Source organism: Numida meleagris, chromosome 2, assembly GCF_002078875.1.
Source record: "Numida meleagris isolate 19003 breed g44 Domestic line chromosome 2, NumMel1.0, whole genome shotgun sequence".
NCBI classification, from domain to species: Eukaryota; Metazoa; Chordata; class Aves; order Galliformes; family Numididae; genus Numida; species Numida meleagris.
Window position 1 is genome coordinate 66,173,866 of NC_034410.1, and position 18,124 is coordinate 66,191,989.

The following is an 18,124-nucleotide window of genomic DNA, read 5'->3' on the forward strand; positions in this document are numbered from 1 at the left end:
GGCAAGTACAACACAAGCTTTCCACATAACTGTTAACTTACTTTACAAGCCCAAATATTTATAGTAAGTTGAAAGCTTATTTTAACGTGCTGATTGTTATAAATGTGATGCCACGTTCCAGTCTCTTGTATTTAACAAAGTAAAAAAGTCAACTTTATATCATCTGCTACTTTAATGTAGAATGTAGGCCTGCACAGCATGACAAAAGGTGACTGAGTAACCTAAGAGCTAATTAACATCTTTGCTCCTTTCATAGTGCACAAGACTGCTAAAACATTACCTAAACTTATTCAGATAAAAAGCAGGAATTAATAATATACTTTCACATAAATACATAACTTAAATATTAAAAAAAAATGACTGAAATGAGTTCTGAAAAAGTATTCGCTAAGTTTTATTCAAAATTTCTTTTACTTGATGGAATGTTACTTATTCTTCAGTCAGGTGCTATGGCTACATTAAAACAAACCACAATTTATGTGTATGTAAAATATGCCATGAATATATGGAATGTTCTGTCATAATCCCTGGAACATATGAAAGAACATTCTTCCCAAATTTCCGATGAAAGCAAGTTATTCTTAGATTTAAACCTTCACAATAAAGAATGAACAATTTTGAAGGAAAAGCAACTTGGATATTCCTCTTTCTTAGCTGCTGGATGTAACACACCCATAAGCAGCTGAACAGGCATATCTAAAAATCAACTTGACAGGCCACAGTCTTGTGACAAGCAAACAACAAGAAACTACAAGCGAGATGCAACTTCCCCTCCCTCTCAATCACAAAATAATTTTAACTTCACAGTCTGCATGGGACATTCAAAACATTTTAGATAACAGCAGAATTTTCAGAAGCAAATTTCCAATGAATTTGAAGTGGAACAAGGACCACTTCTTGATGCAACTTCAGTCGGCATGGTACTACTGTACTATAAGCTGTTTTTATTTATGCCTAAGTTATACCATGGAAAAAATTTATAAGAAGTAAGAACACTTGAGCTGCAGAGAATCTTCAAAAGAAACACTTTCCATTTATTTCATTCAAACTAGTTTTGTCTGAAGACAGAATAGAGCAACAGTAGATACAGATGCTTTACCAAATATATAAGAACTATACATCACCAGATATGAAAAACCTTTTCACAATTAATAAAGACATACCAGCTAGCGTACTGTCTTTCAACCTTAAGGATAATCTCGCCAACATTGGTATAAAATCAGACTTCCTGACTAATAAGAAATCACTATATTTATAAAACAAAATAGAAACTTTGTTCCAAAGTTAACTAAAGTAAAACAAAGCTCTTCACACTTGTCAAAATTAAGTAATTGCTTCAGTCTACTGAATTTTTATTGCTACTGTAGTACTGAACTACAAATAGAAAGAATACTATTTCTTCAACCTATTTTCCCACATTACATATGGTAGTAAACTTAGAACCATACAGATAAGTAAGATACACTAAGACAGCTGCTTTGATTCCTGCAACTACCATTACTAAGAATTATGATTTTAAAGTTTATTTTAACAGAGAACATCCCAGATCATCTTTAAGCAAAAGAAATGTTACACTGCAGCTTACCGCATTCTTGAACTTCAGTAACTAGAAAGTACAGGTTATGAAAATGCCAAGTCCCAAAGTCTACACAAATTTGTCAACATTGTACCAGTGAAATATCAGCTGAAGAGAAACCTGATTAAAATCATTCAATAATATCCAGTTTCTATTAGTTCCATTTCTTTGACAAAGAAAAAAATGTTCCTTCTTGCCCCGCAACACACAAACGCAAACACACCTTTGCTCATCATCTGGTCGTTTGATCAAATTGAACAGTATGTGTAGAAGCTGATCTCTCTCTTTGGGTTCAGGATGAAGGCAGGCTGTACACAGTATGAGTGGGATCAGTTCCTAAAAAGTTGCAGGTAGGGGAAAACCAAACAAAGTAAACATGTTTTGGGCATATATTCATTACCGGCAAAAGAAACTAAGATGATAAATCTAGCCACATAACATCAAAACAGTTAGAGAAGATGCTTTGGAGTCTTGACCTCTTCTAAAAGTGACCTGAAAGAAGTGAAGGTCTGTGAAAATTAGAATTATTTTCCTGCTAGGAAAGATTACATATCAAACAAAAAGTTCTGCAAAAAAAATTACAATTAACACACGTAGGTCACTTTTAACCAGAGTTAGAGGACCATGGTCTACATTTCCCCACTACCTAGTGAACTGAAGAACGCTCCACAGATATCTACGGAACAAAGCTAACGTGGAGTTAAAGGTAAAATCTCCAATTAAGCATGCACACAGTTTTGTGCACAAGTTTGAATAAGCATTGAGGAACATACACTGGTGAAGATGACTGCAGACAAGTGTCCCCGATTTTGTGTTGACTGGGAAATATATAATTAACGTTGTTTCACTTGTTTGTTGTTTTTTTACTTCTTTTTCTTTCAATAAAGAGGCAAGATCTGAGGCTGAATTTTTTTTTCAAAGCATTTCAATTTTCTTACTGAACACATTACCAATAAAACACCATGTGAAACAGTAATTAAAAAAAAAAAAAGATTGTTCACAGCAGCAAATATCTTTCTCTATACATGTCCTCAAAGTGAATGGCATCAATTCCCAGAAGAAACAAATGCTTGTAAAACATTGACTGGAAGTCCCTTTCATGGATCTTCCAACCCAGTTTGGATGCCACAGATTTCTAGAGGATTTTAGTGTCTTATGGACAGAAACATCACAACGGGAATTTGTGGGGAGAAGATCAAGACAAACCAAGATGTCTGCAGAGAAAACAGGCAAGGACCCAGAAGACTTCCCTGGCACACACTTTGAGCTACTTTCAACAGACAAGCTTTCTGCAAATTAACAAGCAGTTATAAGCAAACAAAGAGGTGACACTGGAAAACACTTTTTAAATCACCAGGAAAAGTTATACAAAGTCTAGAAAAATATACAGCATCTGTAAGAACTTCACCAAATTCTGCTTGCAGACATTCAAAGAGACCTATTCTTGATGTTCTTGAGAAGTAAGCCTATTACACAAGCTCAACTTTAATTTTCCTAAATACCCAGTGCTATGTCTACTATAAAGACAGAACAACGCTCTGTTCTAGAGTATTGCATAAGATTCTGCTTTTTTCCCCCACTGAAAATGGTCAAGACATGTCATAAAACGTATTTCAACATTCTGGGAGATACTTTGGCAACATTTAACGCAACAGTGGTATGGATTAGAGAATTTACAAGACTACAGAGGAGTGCATGTAGAAACATCACACTGATCACTTGAAAAAATCTAGAAATACAGAAGGAGAAATAAAAAATACATTTGAGCAATTTAGACATTTTTTTTTCCCAGTTGTAGCATGAACTAGTTTTGGTTTTGTTTTTATATGAGTTTGGAACAATGTAAAATAGCATGATTTGAAAACTTACAAAGCTAAACATTGCAAATATTACTGAAAAAAGTCCTAAATAGTTTTCTTTGAGTGAAAGCTCTCTTCCCTCTACAATTTAAATGTTAGGTTTTATTCTTTGTATACTTAGCACTCAGTATTGCTCCTGTTTAAAGTTCTGAGAAGGCAGGGAGTTTAACCTATTTATATTTTTGTTTTATACCTCACAGAAGTATTTTCCCTCTTGCAAGCACTGTTTTAACTCAAAAAGATTCTAAAAAAATTACTAAAAAATACCAGTTTAAATACCGGTACTTATAGATTAAGATAAGATCTTTAAAGATGAACTCAGATTGCACTTCCTATATACAACACATAATTTCTAACTTCATATTGATTATAGCACTTGGCAAACATTTATACCAAAAAATAACTATATTACTCAGATACAACTTTCTGCAATCTGTTCCAAGTTCATTTCATACTAATAATCTTGCAAGTATTTCTAAGTACTCTTTATAAAGATTTTTAAAAAGATTTGAAATAGGATGCATATTGTTGTGGTGCTTTTGATTCATCTGTTGAAACCATCGCCCTGACTCCGTTTTCCTAGTATGTTTGAGTACTTACTCAAAAATCTCAATTGCTCACTAAGAACTTCCACTACATTTCAAAAGTGCCATGACGATTATTATTATTTTATTTTTAAAAGCTTCTTTTCAAGCTAACAGGAGTTAGTAAAGTTGTTGGAGTTTTTCTTTTCCCTGCTGAATCTGTATAAAGGGAAAATGCTCCTGAATATTCACCTACATGAAGACTGGTGAGTTACCCAACATCACTGACACGGGGGCAGATACAAGGCTAATTCTTTACCTTGCAGAAAGCTGGTTATTATAGCTGATGGAATTAGCTGTATTTTCTTGTCCATTGGTCATTCTTTCATGCATACTATGTGAGAAGAGAGAGTTCTCTGCATCGTTGCATCAGTGCTGCTACAGTTCCTTCTCTTAAGGTGAGTGGAAAAAGAGTGAGAAGTCTTGAACAGTGTTTTGTGTTTCCTATAGACTTCATGGATGGGAAGATAAAACTGGACGGGAAAGGGACTCGCTCCAGGTCAAGAAAAAAACTGTTCTCACAGATGGACAAGATAGGTCAAGTGAAATCTCCTTAAGGCTTAAAAAGGGACAGACACATTCATGTCAGTATATTCAGGATGATTTAGAATACAGTTGTACAAAACCAACTTACAGGCAGGTTCATGTTCATTTCCTTTCTGTTGCTAAGGGCCATTCCTTAGATGTATACTTCTCTGATAAATCCCTTATTTTTCACTCCCCCAAACAGCAGAGGAGCACTGCAGAAAATTGTACATTTTCTAATAGCACAGAATAGAATTGGCATTTGTCTAATCAAGGAAAGGACTTCCAGTGCTATTTGAAACATTCTACCTTCCCTGGGAAGGAATATAACTTGTGCTCACAGTTATATATTACAAACTTTAAATCCCTTCTCCATTTAATGTAGGACCATTCTTAAATGTCCAGTTCATTACCAAAGTCACCATTCCCTTTTGCCTATGACTTGGGAAAACCATTACTAGTTTCTGTAGAGCTAGTAAACAATACTAGAAAGAGTGATTTTAAGAACTGAGATACTGTTTTCTCATTAAATGTCAAGGAGACTGCCGTTATGTCAATCCCAAAATTCATGACTTAACAAAAAAGCCTGGAAATAAACTACCACACTCTGGAGGTCTCACTTCCACTACTGAAAAGTTAAGTTTGCATTTGATGTAGTTTGTATCTGTGAGATATCCTATTATAGAAGGGAGTGGAAACAAGTTATTTTGTTTTTACTGTGGAATGAGCCACATACAGGGACATTTTGATAAGTAGAGAGGCTGAGAGTGTTGGGGTTGTTCAGCCTAGAGATGAGAAGGCTCCAGGGAGACCTCACTGAGGCCTTCCAGTACCTAAAAACTGCATACAGGAAACCTGGAGAAGGACTCTTTATCAGAGAGTGTAGCAACAGGACAACAGGTAAAGACTTTTAATTTAAAGAGGGCAAATTTAGGTTTTTTGAAGAAATTTTTTACTCCGAGGGCAGTGAGGCACTGGCACAGGCTGCCCAGAGAAGCTGTGGGTGCCCCACCCCCAGAGGTGCTTAAGGCCAGGTTGGATGGGGCCCTGGGCAGCCTGAGCTGGTGGGTGGCAATCCTGCCCACAGCAGAGGGCATTGAAATTGGATGGACTTTATGGTCTCTTCAACCCTAACCCAAACTACTGTACAATTCTATGAATGTGTTCCTTTTAATCTCGATTAGTCAATGTTTAAATTGCTAACCAGTGCTATACGAAATCTTTTCTGGAACATAACACCTTGATCAGCACTGTACCCTTGTGGCCAAGGTCAACAGCATTAAGAAGAACGTGGCCAGCAGGTTGAGGGAGGTGATCCTCCCCCTCTCCTCTGCCCTGGTGAGGCCACATCTGGAGTACTGTGTCAGATTCCGGGCTCCTCAGTTCAAGAAAGACAGGGAACTACTGGAAGAGAGAGTCCAGCGAAGGGCCACAGACATAACGGGGGGCCTGGAGGATGACCCTTACGAGTAAAGGCTGAGAGACCTGGGACTGTTCAGCCTGGAGAAGACTGAGGGGGGATCTTATCACTATGTATAAATACCTAAAAGGTGGAAGTCAAGTGGATGGGGCCAGGCTGTTTCCAGTGATGCCTAGTGACAGGACAAGGGACAATAGGCACAAACTAGAACACAGGAAACTCCACATGAGCATGAAGAAAAACATCTTTCCTGAGAGGGTGAGAAAACACTGGAACAGGCTGCCCACAGAAGTTGTGGAGTCTCCTTCCCTGGAGATATTCAAAACCCACCTGGATGCTTTCCTGTGCAACCTACTCTAGGGAACTGCTTTAGCAGGGGGTTGAATTCTATGATCTGCAGAGGTCCCTTCCAACTCCTACAATTCTGAGGTTCTGTCTCTGAAAGTCAGCAAAGCAAATAAAATTTCAACTGAAGCGATTGAAACAGCTGCAGGTACTAGTGAATAAACAGATATCCTTGCACAAGAGGCTATATATCCAGAATTCATCCTCTTAGACTGAAAATGAAAAAAAAACCCTGTAGGATTAATACATGACTAATAAATTTGTACTACTTAATATTAAAAATAATTGTAATTGTGGTTGCAGTTCATGGGATGAGAGTATTATTCCAGGATTCAAATTAAAACTTTCACGGATCCCCAAAGGATGCTTTTATGAAAGAACCAATGCAGATATAAGCGTGTAAAAAAAACCCTGTACTTCTTTGCTTATATCTGCTTATTTGAAAAGTTGCATATGAAAATACTGTAATAAAAGTAGTAACAACTGGCAATTCAAGTCAGAACATCACATACAACTGCTTGAATGCATTAGTTATGTATATTTCATTCAAGGACATAATGCTGAAAGACTAGAGATGAAGAGGATACTTTGCAATCTTCAGCTATTTAATTCTAAGAAAACTACCTCACCAATTCATATCCTGAGATGAGAACTAAAGGAGCAAAATTGTTCTGCCTCTCTTTTACGTGGAGAGATGGAGATGAAAAACAAAACACATATATGGGAAAAGAACCAGCAAACAGACTCAGGCCAACAGTATACAGAAACACCAGCTATAAGAGCCTACCTCAGCCTATGTTGTACTAACTATTAGAAAAATTAATTGCTCATTAAATTTTTCTCTTCTCTTCTATTACATTTCTTTATCCCAACCCAGTTATAATTCTCCCCAAAATAGAAAGTCTTTCGGAAGAGACTGATGGCTGAAAGTTTTCATGCCTGGGAATTCAAACTTATATACATTTATCAATACGCAATCAGATCAAATAGTCATGACATCTACTTGGTGCAGCTTCTGCAAACATCCACTTAGGTGGACTGTCAAACACAGTATTTTTTTTGTGTGTCTGCAGTTGTTTTTAAAATGTTTTTAATTTATTTTTTTTTTAAACAAAGCCAGTATTTTATGAATGCAGAGGATAAGACTGGTGAAAATCAGCACAATTATGTTTTAAGAGACAAATATCTATAAAACCTGTCAGAGAATAAAAGTGCCTTAGTAATGTCTATGTGTAGTTACTATACGCTAATGAAAATAACTTTAGATTCACAGCATTACTTTCTTCTTGCAGAGAATGGCACTCAGATTTTGCAGATTCAGCATTATCTTTCCCTTCAACTTTGCAAAAAACAGCACAACTTCGTTCCTAGTATGTTCAACTCTACATAAATAGAAGTTTCCTAATATAAAAACTTAGTGGAGGACATTCAGTAAGCTATTACTGTTATCATTTTGCTAAGTTTGCATTACACAAATGAAAGCTTACAAGTTACACAAACTAACCTTGAAATAACAATGACCTGAAGGGTAAGAATAGTCATGGAAGAATGTTTCTTGAGAACAAGATCCTGATACTAAACCAAAATCTACTGTGGCCTAAACTCTGCTCAAAGACTACATGCTGCAGAGCACAGAAGTTGAACATACAAGCAAGGTACTTCCTACGACACGAGAGAAAGACATGGATTCTTACACCTCATCAAGGCTGACAGATCGGTTTAGAACTGATATTATTTGCGGATGTGAACTGATTATTACCATAAAAAAATTAAATGACAGCTTTTTCTAAAATTTAGACAAAGGAATCTTTATGTTATACCTCTAGACAAATACAAACAAGGAGATTATTTTATTTTAAGTAAATGTACTCTAGTGTACGTACTTTAGTGGCAAACATATTTCAGGAGTGAGATTCTAATGCAGATGAAATTTTATTAACACAAGCTTCTCATCTGCAAGAAGCATTATTGCAAACTACATACCCAGTCAGAGTTTTTGTTTTTGAAGACAAGTTTTTAACATTTTGCTACTTTTCATTCCAGTTAATATTTGGCTTGCAATATCTCCATTACAGGTGACTGCACATACAGATCTAAACACGTACCTATTTTCCAGCAGTTACAATAAACTGGGATTTGAAGTGCTGGGGGATAAATTTAAAACTAAACTTTATGTTGATGTATGGAAATTTCATTACCTTCATTATGCGTTATTGATTTTACCCAGTTGACCTGGTCCTTCAGAAACAACTAAAATTATCTCCACAGCCACCCTGTTCGTTACTAAGTTTTTACTTCTGGCTGATCTTCCATCAGAACCTAAACCACAGACATCAAAGAACAACTAAAGTAGCACTAATACACAGAATAAGTAATTTCAGAAATGTGCCAGCCATTCTGACACTAAGTAGTTGCTCAGATGTCAACTATCATATATACTGGACCACTTATTACCAAGTCAGGGAGGCTGCCACTAACTTTCAAGAGGGTGAAAAGGATTGGTGAAATGGCCTCTAAATTTCTGGTTAGGGACAAGATCTATTAAGAGACTGTCATCCTCCACTAAACAGTTTCTTCAAAATGGAAATACACAACACAACAAGTTCAGCTTCAGATTTTGCAATCAATTACAACGTGATGAATGCTTAAGGAACAAAGATGAGGGGGGACCTTAGAGATTCATCACAAAACTATGTTTAATTCTCAAATTTAACACACTGACTGTAAGATCTTAAATACTACCACTATATATTCTCAGCGCAGACTGGTGATCACTTATCAAGTATATTGCTCAAATTGGGGATTTTTAGTGCATTTTAAAACCAGTTATCAATACAGTTCAGCTAAGAATCTTATAAACAATAAGACTGCTTAGATAAGACCCAAAGGAGTACCTTGTTGAAGAGAGCCTAGTTCTCAGTTTGGCTTTTCATAACGCTAATGTTTAAAAATACTAACAGATGGTCTACCCAAAATGTCCTTCAAATTCTGTAACAACACCTAAAGGAACATTACAATAGTTGAACCAATGAGTGGTAACTGAGAAAAACTATTTTTAAAGAAAATTTCAACTCTCAGAACGTTAAGCATCCCATGCAATCCAGTTACAAAATCCTCAATTGTGAGATCTTCAATCAAATTGAAACAGATGATTCATTTAAGGCAAAAATCCATGTAATCAAATGCATTTTAACTGTAAAACAAAATAAGTAGGAAATAGCCTAAAAGGTCATGGAAATATTAAATGTATTGCACAGATTATGCTACAAGCTGTAGCAAGTCAAAATACCACATCCTGCCAAGCAAAGGGAAAGAAAGCAGTAATTAAGAAATCAGAAATTAAGCACTGATCCCAGAACATTCACAGAATTATTTCTGAAAGACTACTAACAAAATATTTTCCAGGAAAAGCAAACAAAAGCCCTGCTGCACTTACCCCTCCAAAACTCTTTAGTAAAGTTTATATAGTACGACACTTTCAAATATAGTACATCTGTAATCAAAGTGTGGTACACGTCAAATTGACCTATCAACCACTAATAATTGCTTGTATGCTACTAAATTTTACATTATAGGATCAGTACAAATTTCTAAAGGAGTTTTAAAAGCCTTAAAACAAATCTATGCAATATGCCCTACTAAATGTGCCATACTGTAGGTCCCCTCAACAACGGCTAAAACTTATTCATCAAAATATGCTATTTTAATCCCCTTTTCCGGGGTCAAGTATAGGGCAGCTGAATTTCTGCTTGATTATTTTTTTACATGCTTTTAATAGCATGCAATACTTACAGCAAAGCAAAAACCAGCATTTTTTTCCCCCCATCCTCAATCACTACCTTCCTTTTCTACATTACGCAGTGTGAATGACTATATAGAACTCCTACTTCATTTAGAATCAAAACAAACATCACATTTTCTTAATTTTATAGTTTCACTACAAATTGAAGGAAAATGTATGAACGAGATTGAGAATTTTCTTATGAAGAGGTGCTTTCGACGAACAGTGTCTTGGCTGATACTTGGATCTTCAAGAAATAAGACTGTAAAATTTTTTTAAAAGTACAGTGCTGCAAAATAATCTGGGCATTAAGCCTCTTTAAAGCTGAGGAAATAAATCAAATTTAGTTTTTGAAATTATATCCTCTGTTCTTTGTGACACACATCAACCACAGCCTTCTCTAAAAAAAATGCTTACGCTACCACAAACGGACCTACAGTAAGAGTTAGTCTTGCTGAATGCTAATGGATGCCTTAAGCAAAGGAAGAAATATTAAGATACCATGCAAGTTTACTGAACTCACCTGACAGAGGTGTAAAACCATTCTCTAGAAGCAGAGGTGCATGCACAAAAGTAAGAACATGATTGCAAGTAACATCTTCAAAATGAAGAAAGCATCCTGGTAAAAATATAAAGCAAAATTCCCAGGTTCCTCACCTCTCGCTTTGCAAGCAGCACATTAGGAACAATATGAGGCAGGCAGCGTCCCAACATCAGCATGACACTTTTTTCACTGTCTGCAATTCGAGATACCTAGAAAATCAAGTACATTTACATATTTTGATTGAAGGACGGGAACAGAAAAACATCCTTTTTGATAGGTTACTCATAGTAACTCATAAGCTTGGGCTTGGCAGTTGGTGGGCTAACTTCAAAAGCATGAATTCGCTTGTTGAAACAAAAATTACCAGTAATTTCATAGCTATAACAAGGTAGCATAGCTAAAATCCTTTTTTCTTAATTTTCATGCCGATAAACTTATCTTTCCATGTATCTTAATAAGTCTTGAAACAAAACAATTGTTGGTTTAACTATTGCTGTCATATAGAATAAAGGATATTCTAGCTTATGCCAACTGGGAAACATACCTCTGATCCCAAACGACTATCTGCAGACATCCGACAGAAAGACAGTAGTGCTTGATGGAAAGCTGGTGACAATTTCCTGAAATATCATCAAAAAGGGAGGGTGAGGGAAAGTACAGATTAGAAAAGTAATGACTTTCGCTCTGGTTCAGCCAACTGGATAAAATAACATTCAACAGCACGTTTTCAGTGAAGCATGGGTAATATTAAATAAAACTATCTTTCAATTTTATGATTTTTAGTTAGTAACAAGAAAACAGTCGATGTTCTAATTAACAAGTTACTTTCAGTTCCTAAAAATGTAATATCTTTCAAACTGCTTCACAGACAAAAATAGGACCAAAGCATAAAGAAAAGGAAGTTTTAGCAATACAAGAGGAAGCATGCTGTCTTGCAAACTGAAGGAAAAAATATTGCAAGCAAACAGCAGTTTTTGCTCAATGCTCTGATTTGTACACTGGATAAAAAAGTTTGAGTAGTCCATCATTTACAAGCTTCAGCATTAAATCCAGATTGAAATGCCACTCTAGAATCTAAATGTTGGATTCAGATAGAGAGTGAAAGCCTGACTTAAACTGCTGTCTAATCCCACATGTCTGTCTCTAGAAGTACCACCTCATGTTCATGCACAGAACCAGCAAACACAATTTGGCTACTCAAAGCCTCAAATATAAACATAGAATTCTGATAAGAATCTCAGAACTACTTTGTCCAAGGATAATTTGGCAGAAACAATCTCAGAAAACCATAACTGATTGTTATATAAAACAGGCAAATGTTGGCAGCAGCATCCTATGCCTCTATCTTCTGTATTAAGATGCTAATCTAAGACTGCTTCATCCACTCTGCTTCAAGAAAAAAAGAGCATTAGTCTTCCAGGCAGAGGGCAATTCCTATTTTTTTTTTGCGGAAAATAACATCACCTTTCAGCTCTTCAACTCTCTTAAACTCTCAAAACTCATGTTTTGAGAGATTAAGTAAACAAAAACCTACGTACATGTGATTGTACATGTATGGACATACATATATTTATTCAATAGATTGAAAAGAAATATTATCTACAGGAAATATATATTTTCTAACAAATGAAAGAAAAACATGAAACACCAATGTTAAGAATCTAATTTCTTACTCAAAACTGTTTAATCTAAATCAGAAGGATTTAGATAAATATAGCAGAAGTCTTCCTCTTCTGACTCTGCTCACGTAATATTATAAGGATGTTTTAAATTTTAATGAAGTCAGTTTAATTTAATTCAAATCAGCTTGATTTTGTGGAAGAATTCACTTAAGAAAAAATAATAAAAGATCCAGATGGTAGTGAGTTGTAAAGGACCTTGGTTTAACAATATGCAAACACTTATTGCATAAAAGCATTACTGAATGCCATATTTACAGATGCTACTCTAGCCTTTATTTACACTGGGAGAACTGGAGCAAGTGTTGTAAAGCAGTATTGTAATATTGACAGAATCAAAGCCAACCTTTGTCTTGGCTGTTTTGTTTTTTTTTTTTTTTAATCTTGGCACTCCACAGAATGCCAAATTCTTATCCACCTGAAACCTTAATTAAACACCCAAATCAGGGCTAAGTTCTATGGCCATTTTGCAGAGAAAGAAAACCAAGTGTGACAATGTGTCTCTGAATTTCCCTAGGGGTTAATTAACAGCAAGCTCTGGGCTTCCATGGATTCCATGAACCTTACTGCCTACAATAACATTCTAGAAAGCTTCCCCTTGATGAAATCTAATAAGGTTTCTCCTCACAGAAACAGTGACAAATGCAGGCCAGGCCCCTTGCACCAAGTCAGTTGAAAGTCTTTCCAAGGACCAACAGAGGCCAGTAACGAAGATGTTCAAATATAAGAAAGCACGATGAAGACAAAATGCAAGCACTATTCTTTCCCCTAGATAACTAGGAGAAAAGAGTCAATTTATTGAAAAAATTAGGACTGACCGCTACATACTGAAAATACCTTGTATTTGTTTAAATTACCAAACACCTAAAATGAGTTGAATAAATATATGCGATGGAGTCTATTTAAACTTCTGCTAGTGCTTTCTCCTGCAATCTGTTACACAAGGCACTTTTCCAAGGATCCCCATGTCCTCGTTTTTGGGCATGAACACACATCTGTTCCTACTGCAGTCACACCAAGCAGGCTCACTTGCTCTCCCATCTTCTTTTCCCATCTGGTTAAGATTTATGCCAAGAATCCATCCTCTAGCTACAGTAGTAACAGTCTTGTCTCTGAGAATTGAGTCCTAGCTTTTAACGCAGCTTTTTAACACCTCTTGAATAAACTGTAGTAATTGTTTTCTACAAATAACTGCCTTAGACTGAATGAAATATCTATGCAGTACTTAAGTATCATGAGATCTGTGGGAGAAGCAGAATTGTTTAAGAAATAATATAATTCTTTCATATCTCTGAATTGACTTCATGAATCTATAAAACACTATTAAATATGGTTTCCTTTGATCCTTCACTGACATGTAAAGTAGGAAATTCAGTCCCAAAATAGCTACATTTTACAAACACATTACTTATTCCTGCAGGAAACGCTGCATCAGTGGATCTCAGAAGTTAATGGACTCAACGTAGACTGAAGGTTTTATTCAGTGCAGATGTTTTTCTAACAAAATGCTGCAGCAGCCATAGATCATTGCACAAGGACTTTAAAAATCTGTGAGCCAGGAAAACAAATTAACTTTGCTATTCTAGAAACTTGCCATACATTCCTCTGAAATTCCTTCCTCGTTCATAGATCTCATCCTATTTTAATACCCATTCTCTACTATCTCCAAACCATCAACCTACCATTTGTGTTCTTAATTCCTCCCAGAACTCCCAATTACTCTGAACAAAAACAAACTTGCAAGAAGGCACAGATGAAAGCAAGTGTACAAATTTGTAGTCATAAATGTATGACAGGTACAAATTTTGATTATTATATAGCCTCAATGTTCAGCTAGAATATGAAAGAAATATAAAAATAAATTAAAAAACAAATCCTGAAAGTTTAAATGGAACCACTGAAAAATATCAGATAAGTCTCACGTGAGTTTTACTTTCTTACTAAGCACTAGTAAGTTCAAGCAGAACAGATGAAATTAGTAATAACACTCTGACCTACTGTATTCAGAAATTAGATATCTTTCCTGCTGCTCTGCTGCTCTATTCTAAAAAACTGCCTTATTCTCCCAAGATTAAGGTGAGAACTTACAAGACACTGAGGATTTGCAAGAGTTAATTACTAGCAAGTGTAGCTACTCACTTTTTTTTTTGGAGGGGGGTGAGCAGGGGAATTAATTTGCAGCTTTGATTTTTCTATCTGCGCAGAATACCACATGTGTACATTTCTATTTGGTATTACTTTCCTATGCATGCCCTAAAGTGTACACACCTTACTATCTCTACTCACTTAACTGCTAATAGCAAACAGTTGTTTGTCTGTTACTTATTGAGTAAGCTACTTCCCCTCTTCACTGCATATATTGGAGAGACTTTCCCAGCAACAGCCAAATGCACAGACTCATAGTTTTCAAGTAATAGCATGAATATTTTATTTAAATTAAAAGAATTATAGTTATCTAATGAAAACAAGCCTCAAATTCAAATCTCAAAAAGGAGAGAGAATTTCAGTGGATATCATTTCGGGTTGAAAAAAAAAAAAAAGCTAAGTTTTTAAGCACCCTAAAAGAATAGCTATTAGACCTGTATCTCCAGATGGAAAGACTAAAATTTTTCCAGTCTCCTTTCTAGTGGAATAGATTTCATTACAAAATTAAAACGTAATGGAGAATGCAAATAGCCTGTTTTCTCATTCATCATTTTGATTTTGCCTTTTTATTTTTGACGCAAGGATCATGGCAAGTTTTAGAAACAAGTAGGAGGTGAAAAGAAGCCCTTGCAGCTGATGCTAAAAATTGTCTTCCCTAAAAATCAGTATAATCAGTGTACAATAAAGGCATGCTAAGCCTTTCATCTGTATTCAAAACACAAATGACTTACGCCTGTTGCAGAGCTTTGTTAGAAAAGCATCTATACACTTTTTAATTAAAGCACTTCAGTTTCAAACTAAGTGCTCACCTATTCGGTTTATCAAAGTGTACTGCAGTTTTAGTTGATGGAGCACAAGAGGACACTTTCTCTGTGTCTTTACAGGGCACAGAATTTAGTGTATCATCTTTAGAAGTCCTTGAATCATGTTCAGCTGATGAAGAAAGGCTTTTTTCCTCAGTGTTTCCATGTTTACTGTCGTTCTCAGAGCTCTTGATATCCAAGTACCGTCCATTGTCCTCTGAGACTGTGTGAGGCACTTGCTTTAAGGAAGGAGAGGGAGCTACACCATAAACTGTAGACACAGCGAAGTTTTCATTCTTGAGGAAATCTATTTCACTGAAAAAAGTTAAAACCAAGAAGGAAATATTTTTGTTACTTTCCCGAGAAGGTTGCTGAAATCACAAAACAAGTACAGAAATAAGGACAACATTCTTGAAGAAAGAACTGTTCATTATATTAAAGGTTTCCTTTAATAGAAATAATTTATATCACACAAGTTCTTCAAATGAGCACCAGTTCACCAGAGTCAACAATTAACAGAAGGAAAAACGTTGCATTCAGAACAAGTGATGCAATGCTATAAATGACTGACAAGAGCTAGTGTTACAATGCTTCTGGCTGAACTCTGAGTACTTTAACACACTGGCAAGAAAGAGACACCCATCTGGGGTACAAAACTCAAAATACTACAGAAAGGGTAAGTGCGTAGTATCCCACCTAGCTTTGAAATGGTAACTATACAAGTCATTGAAGTCACTGAAAAATTATGCACTTGCCCTAACATTCCAACTCTTAAGAGGAATGATATCTTATAGCTTACAGAATCATGTTTCGACCAAACTTCTAAAGACTTTTTATTGTTATTGTTCAAGACCTTGTCATTTCTATTAGTCTTGCTTTATAGAAGGAAAAACTATATTGAAACAAGTAATTTAAAAAACAACCTTAAACACTGTTTGCAACCCGTACACAGTGCAATACTGCAGAGTGAAATACAGCTGACCGAAGAGAAAAACCTACACAAAACACATCAGAACTGATTCTCTTTCAAGTAAATAAAGAAGTTGCATTGAGAGAACAAAGCTAATTACAAAATTAAGCAATGTCAGTAATCAGAAGGGAAACACCCAATTTGAAGTTTCGTTTTTTTTTTTTTCCCAAATCAAATACCACATACTAAAAGGAAAGACTGCACTACTCCAAAGAACTAGTAATTTTATAGGTAAGAACTGTGGTTTTTTTTTAATATATATGCTAGAAAAACACTGAGAAGTTATTCCAACATTTATTAGCAGTTAAGCAGATGGATAAGTACATACCTCTCAAGTCTTTGGATTTGTTCCATCAAAGACCATTTCTCATTGTTTAACACACTAATTTGATCTTCTAATTTTTGCACTATTAAACATTGCTAAATACAAGATAGAGACAAAAGAGTTTAGTACAATGAAGTTAAGTAGTAATACAAACAGTTGAAATTTCTTTTGTACAGCCTCTTACTTCTATTGATTGTGGTGTTGTCTCAAATACTGGAACAGTCCCAAGTATAGGGGTGGCAGCCTCCAACTCATCATCATCTACACCAACCGATACATCCACCACATCTCTTGCAGTAACATGATGGTTTCCAAAGTCACGATAGAGTTGTAAAAGGTCAGGAGGTTTTGGAATGTTCAACCCCACATCATCCCACAATTCAAAATCCTTCAAAGGAATAAGAGAAACCAAATCACGCAATACTTACTTCTAGCATCTTTTTTCTTTCTTGTTTAACTTATGTCTGCACTCATAGAACAGCAAAATAATCATGTCAAAGTTGTGCTGCAGTAGTAAGGGCTCATTTCGTAACCTAAGGCAGTTTCACCCTAAAGACAACTTTAAGTAGTGTATTAAAAAGAGAACCTTCCAAAACACACTGCTATGTTTCCCCTCCCCCCCCCCCCCCGGGAGGAAAAAACTTTTGAGAATCAAATGTATCAGATCTAGCAGATGTCAGTAAATTTGGTAGAAGACTTTCTACTGGTAGGGCTATCATTTTGTTCCCATCTCATTCACAAGTACAAGTATAACCTTCCAGAAGGAAGTCAAATAGCTCTGAAGACAACTGATTGGGTGCATATTTTCAGTAAAATCTGGACGTAATTGTATTAAGCGTACACTGATAAATACAATAATACAGCCTTCCATCTCAATTTGCTGCTACTTGACCTTGTTTTTCTCATTGACGTGTAACTATTCTACAATTACAAGATTATTTCACATTCATTTATACAAATAAGCATGTAGAGTGTTATTGAGGAGTTGTGATGCTCTCTTAAAAGGCATTAAATCTCAAATAGATACATACTTTCAATTTTATTTTTTTATTTCAATCATTTTCACTATGATTTTTTTGTAGTCCAGTTATGTATAAATTTAATATTAAATACATAGAAAAGCAATGTGCTCCTGCTGCAAAGAAGGTCAACTATATTCCGGACTGCATTAGGCCAGGTGCAGTCAGGTCAACGGAGGTGACCCTTACTCTCTACTCAGGGTTTGTAAGGCCACAGCTGGAGTGTGGTGTCCAGTACTGGGCTCCCCAGTACAAGAGACATGGACACACTGGAGAGAGTAGTGGGAAGAGCTATGAAAATGGTGAAGGGACTAGAGCACCTCTCCTGTGAGGAGAAGCCAAGAGAGCTGGGACTGTTTAGCCTCGAGAAAAGTGGCTCAGGGGGGAATCTCATCAATTTATATAAATACCTGAAGGGAGGGTGCAAAGAACATGGAGACAGGTTCTTTTCAATGCTGCCCAGCGACAGGACAAGAAACAACGGACATAAACTGGAACATCAGGAAATGCTCACAGTGAGAGTGACCAAGCATTGCCACAGGTTGCTAG

General features: G+C 35.9%; 1 protein-coding gene across 5 annotated transcripts in view; it reads right to left on the reverse strand.

Annotated features, from left to right (window-relative positions):
- KIAA1468 (KIAA1468 ortholog) overlaps window positions 1-18,124 on the reverse strand; it is a 73,679-nt gene that overhangs the window by 32,691 nt on the left and 22,864 nt on the right. For 4 of the 5 annotated variants that reach the window (XR_002436094.1, XM_021389080.1, XM_021389081.1 and 1 more), the window contains exons 6-11: window positions 16,741-16,944; window positions 16,560-16,651; window positions 15,268-15,576; window positions 11,179-11,254; window positions 10,748-10,843; window positions 1,800-1,912 (exon numbers count right to left, since the gene is read on the reverse strand). Coding sequence is in view for 4 of the 5 variants with exons in the window: in XM_021389080.1 (XP_021244755.1) it covers window positions 1,800-1,912; window positions 10,748-10,843; window positions 11,179-11,254; window positions 15,268-15,576; window positions 16,560-16,651; window positions 16,741-16,944 (890 nt within the window). In the remaining variant the exon portion in view is untranslated. Of the gene's footprint in view, window positions 1-1,799; window positions 1,913-10,747; window positions 10,844-11,178; window positions 11,255-15,267; window positions 15,577-16,559; window positions 16,652-16,740; window positions 16,945-18,124 lie in introns of those variants that run through there. The other variant, XM_021389083.1, reaches the window with a different exon arrangement.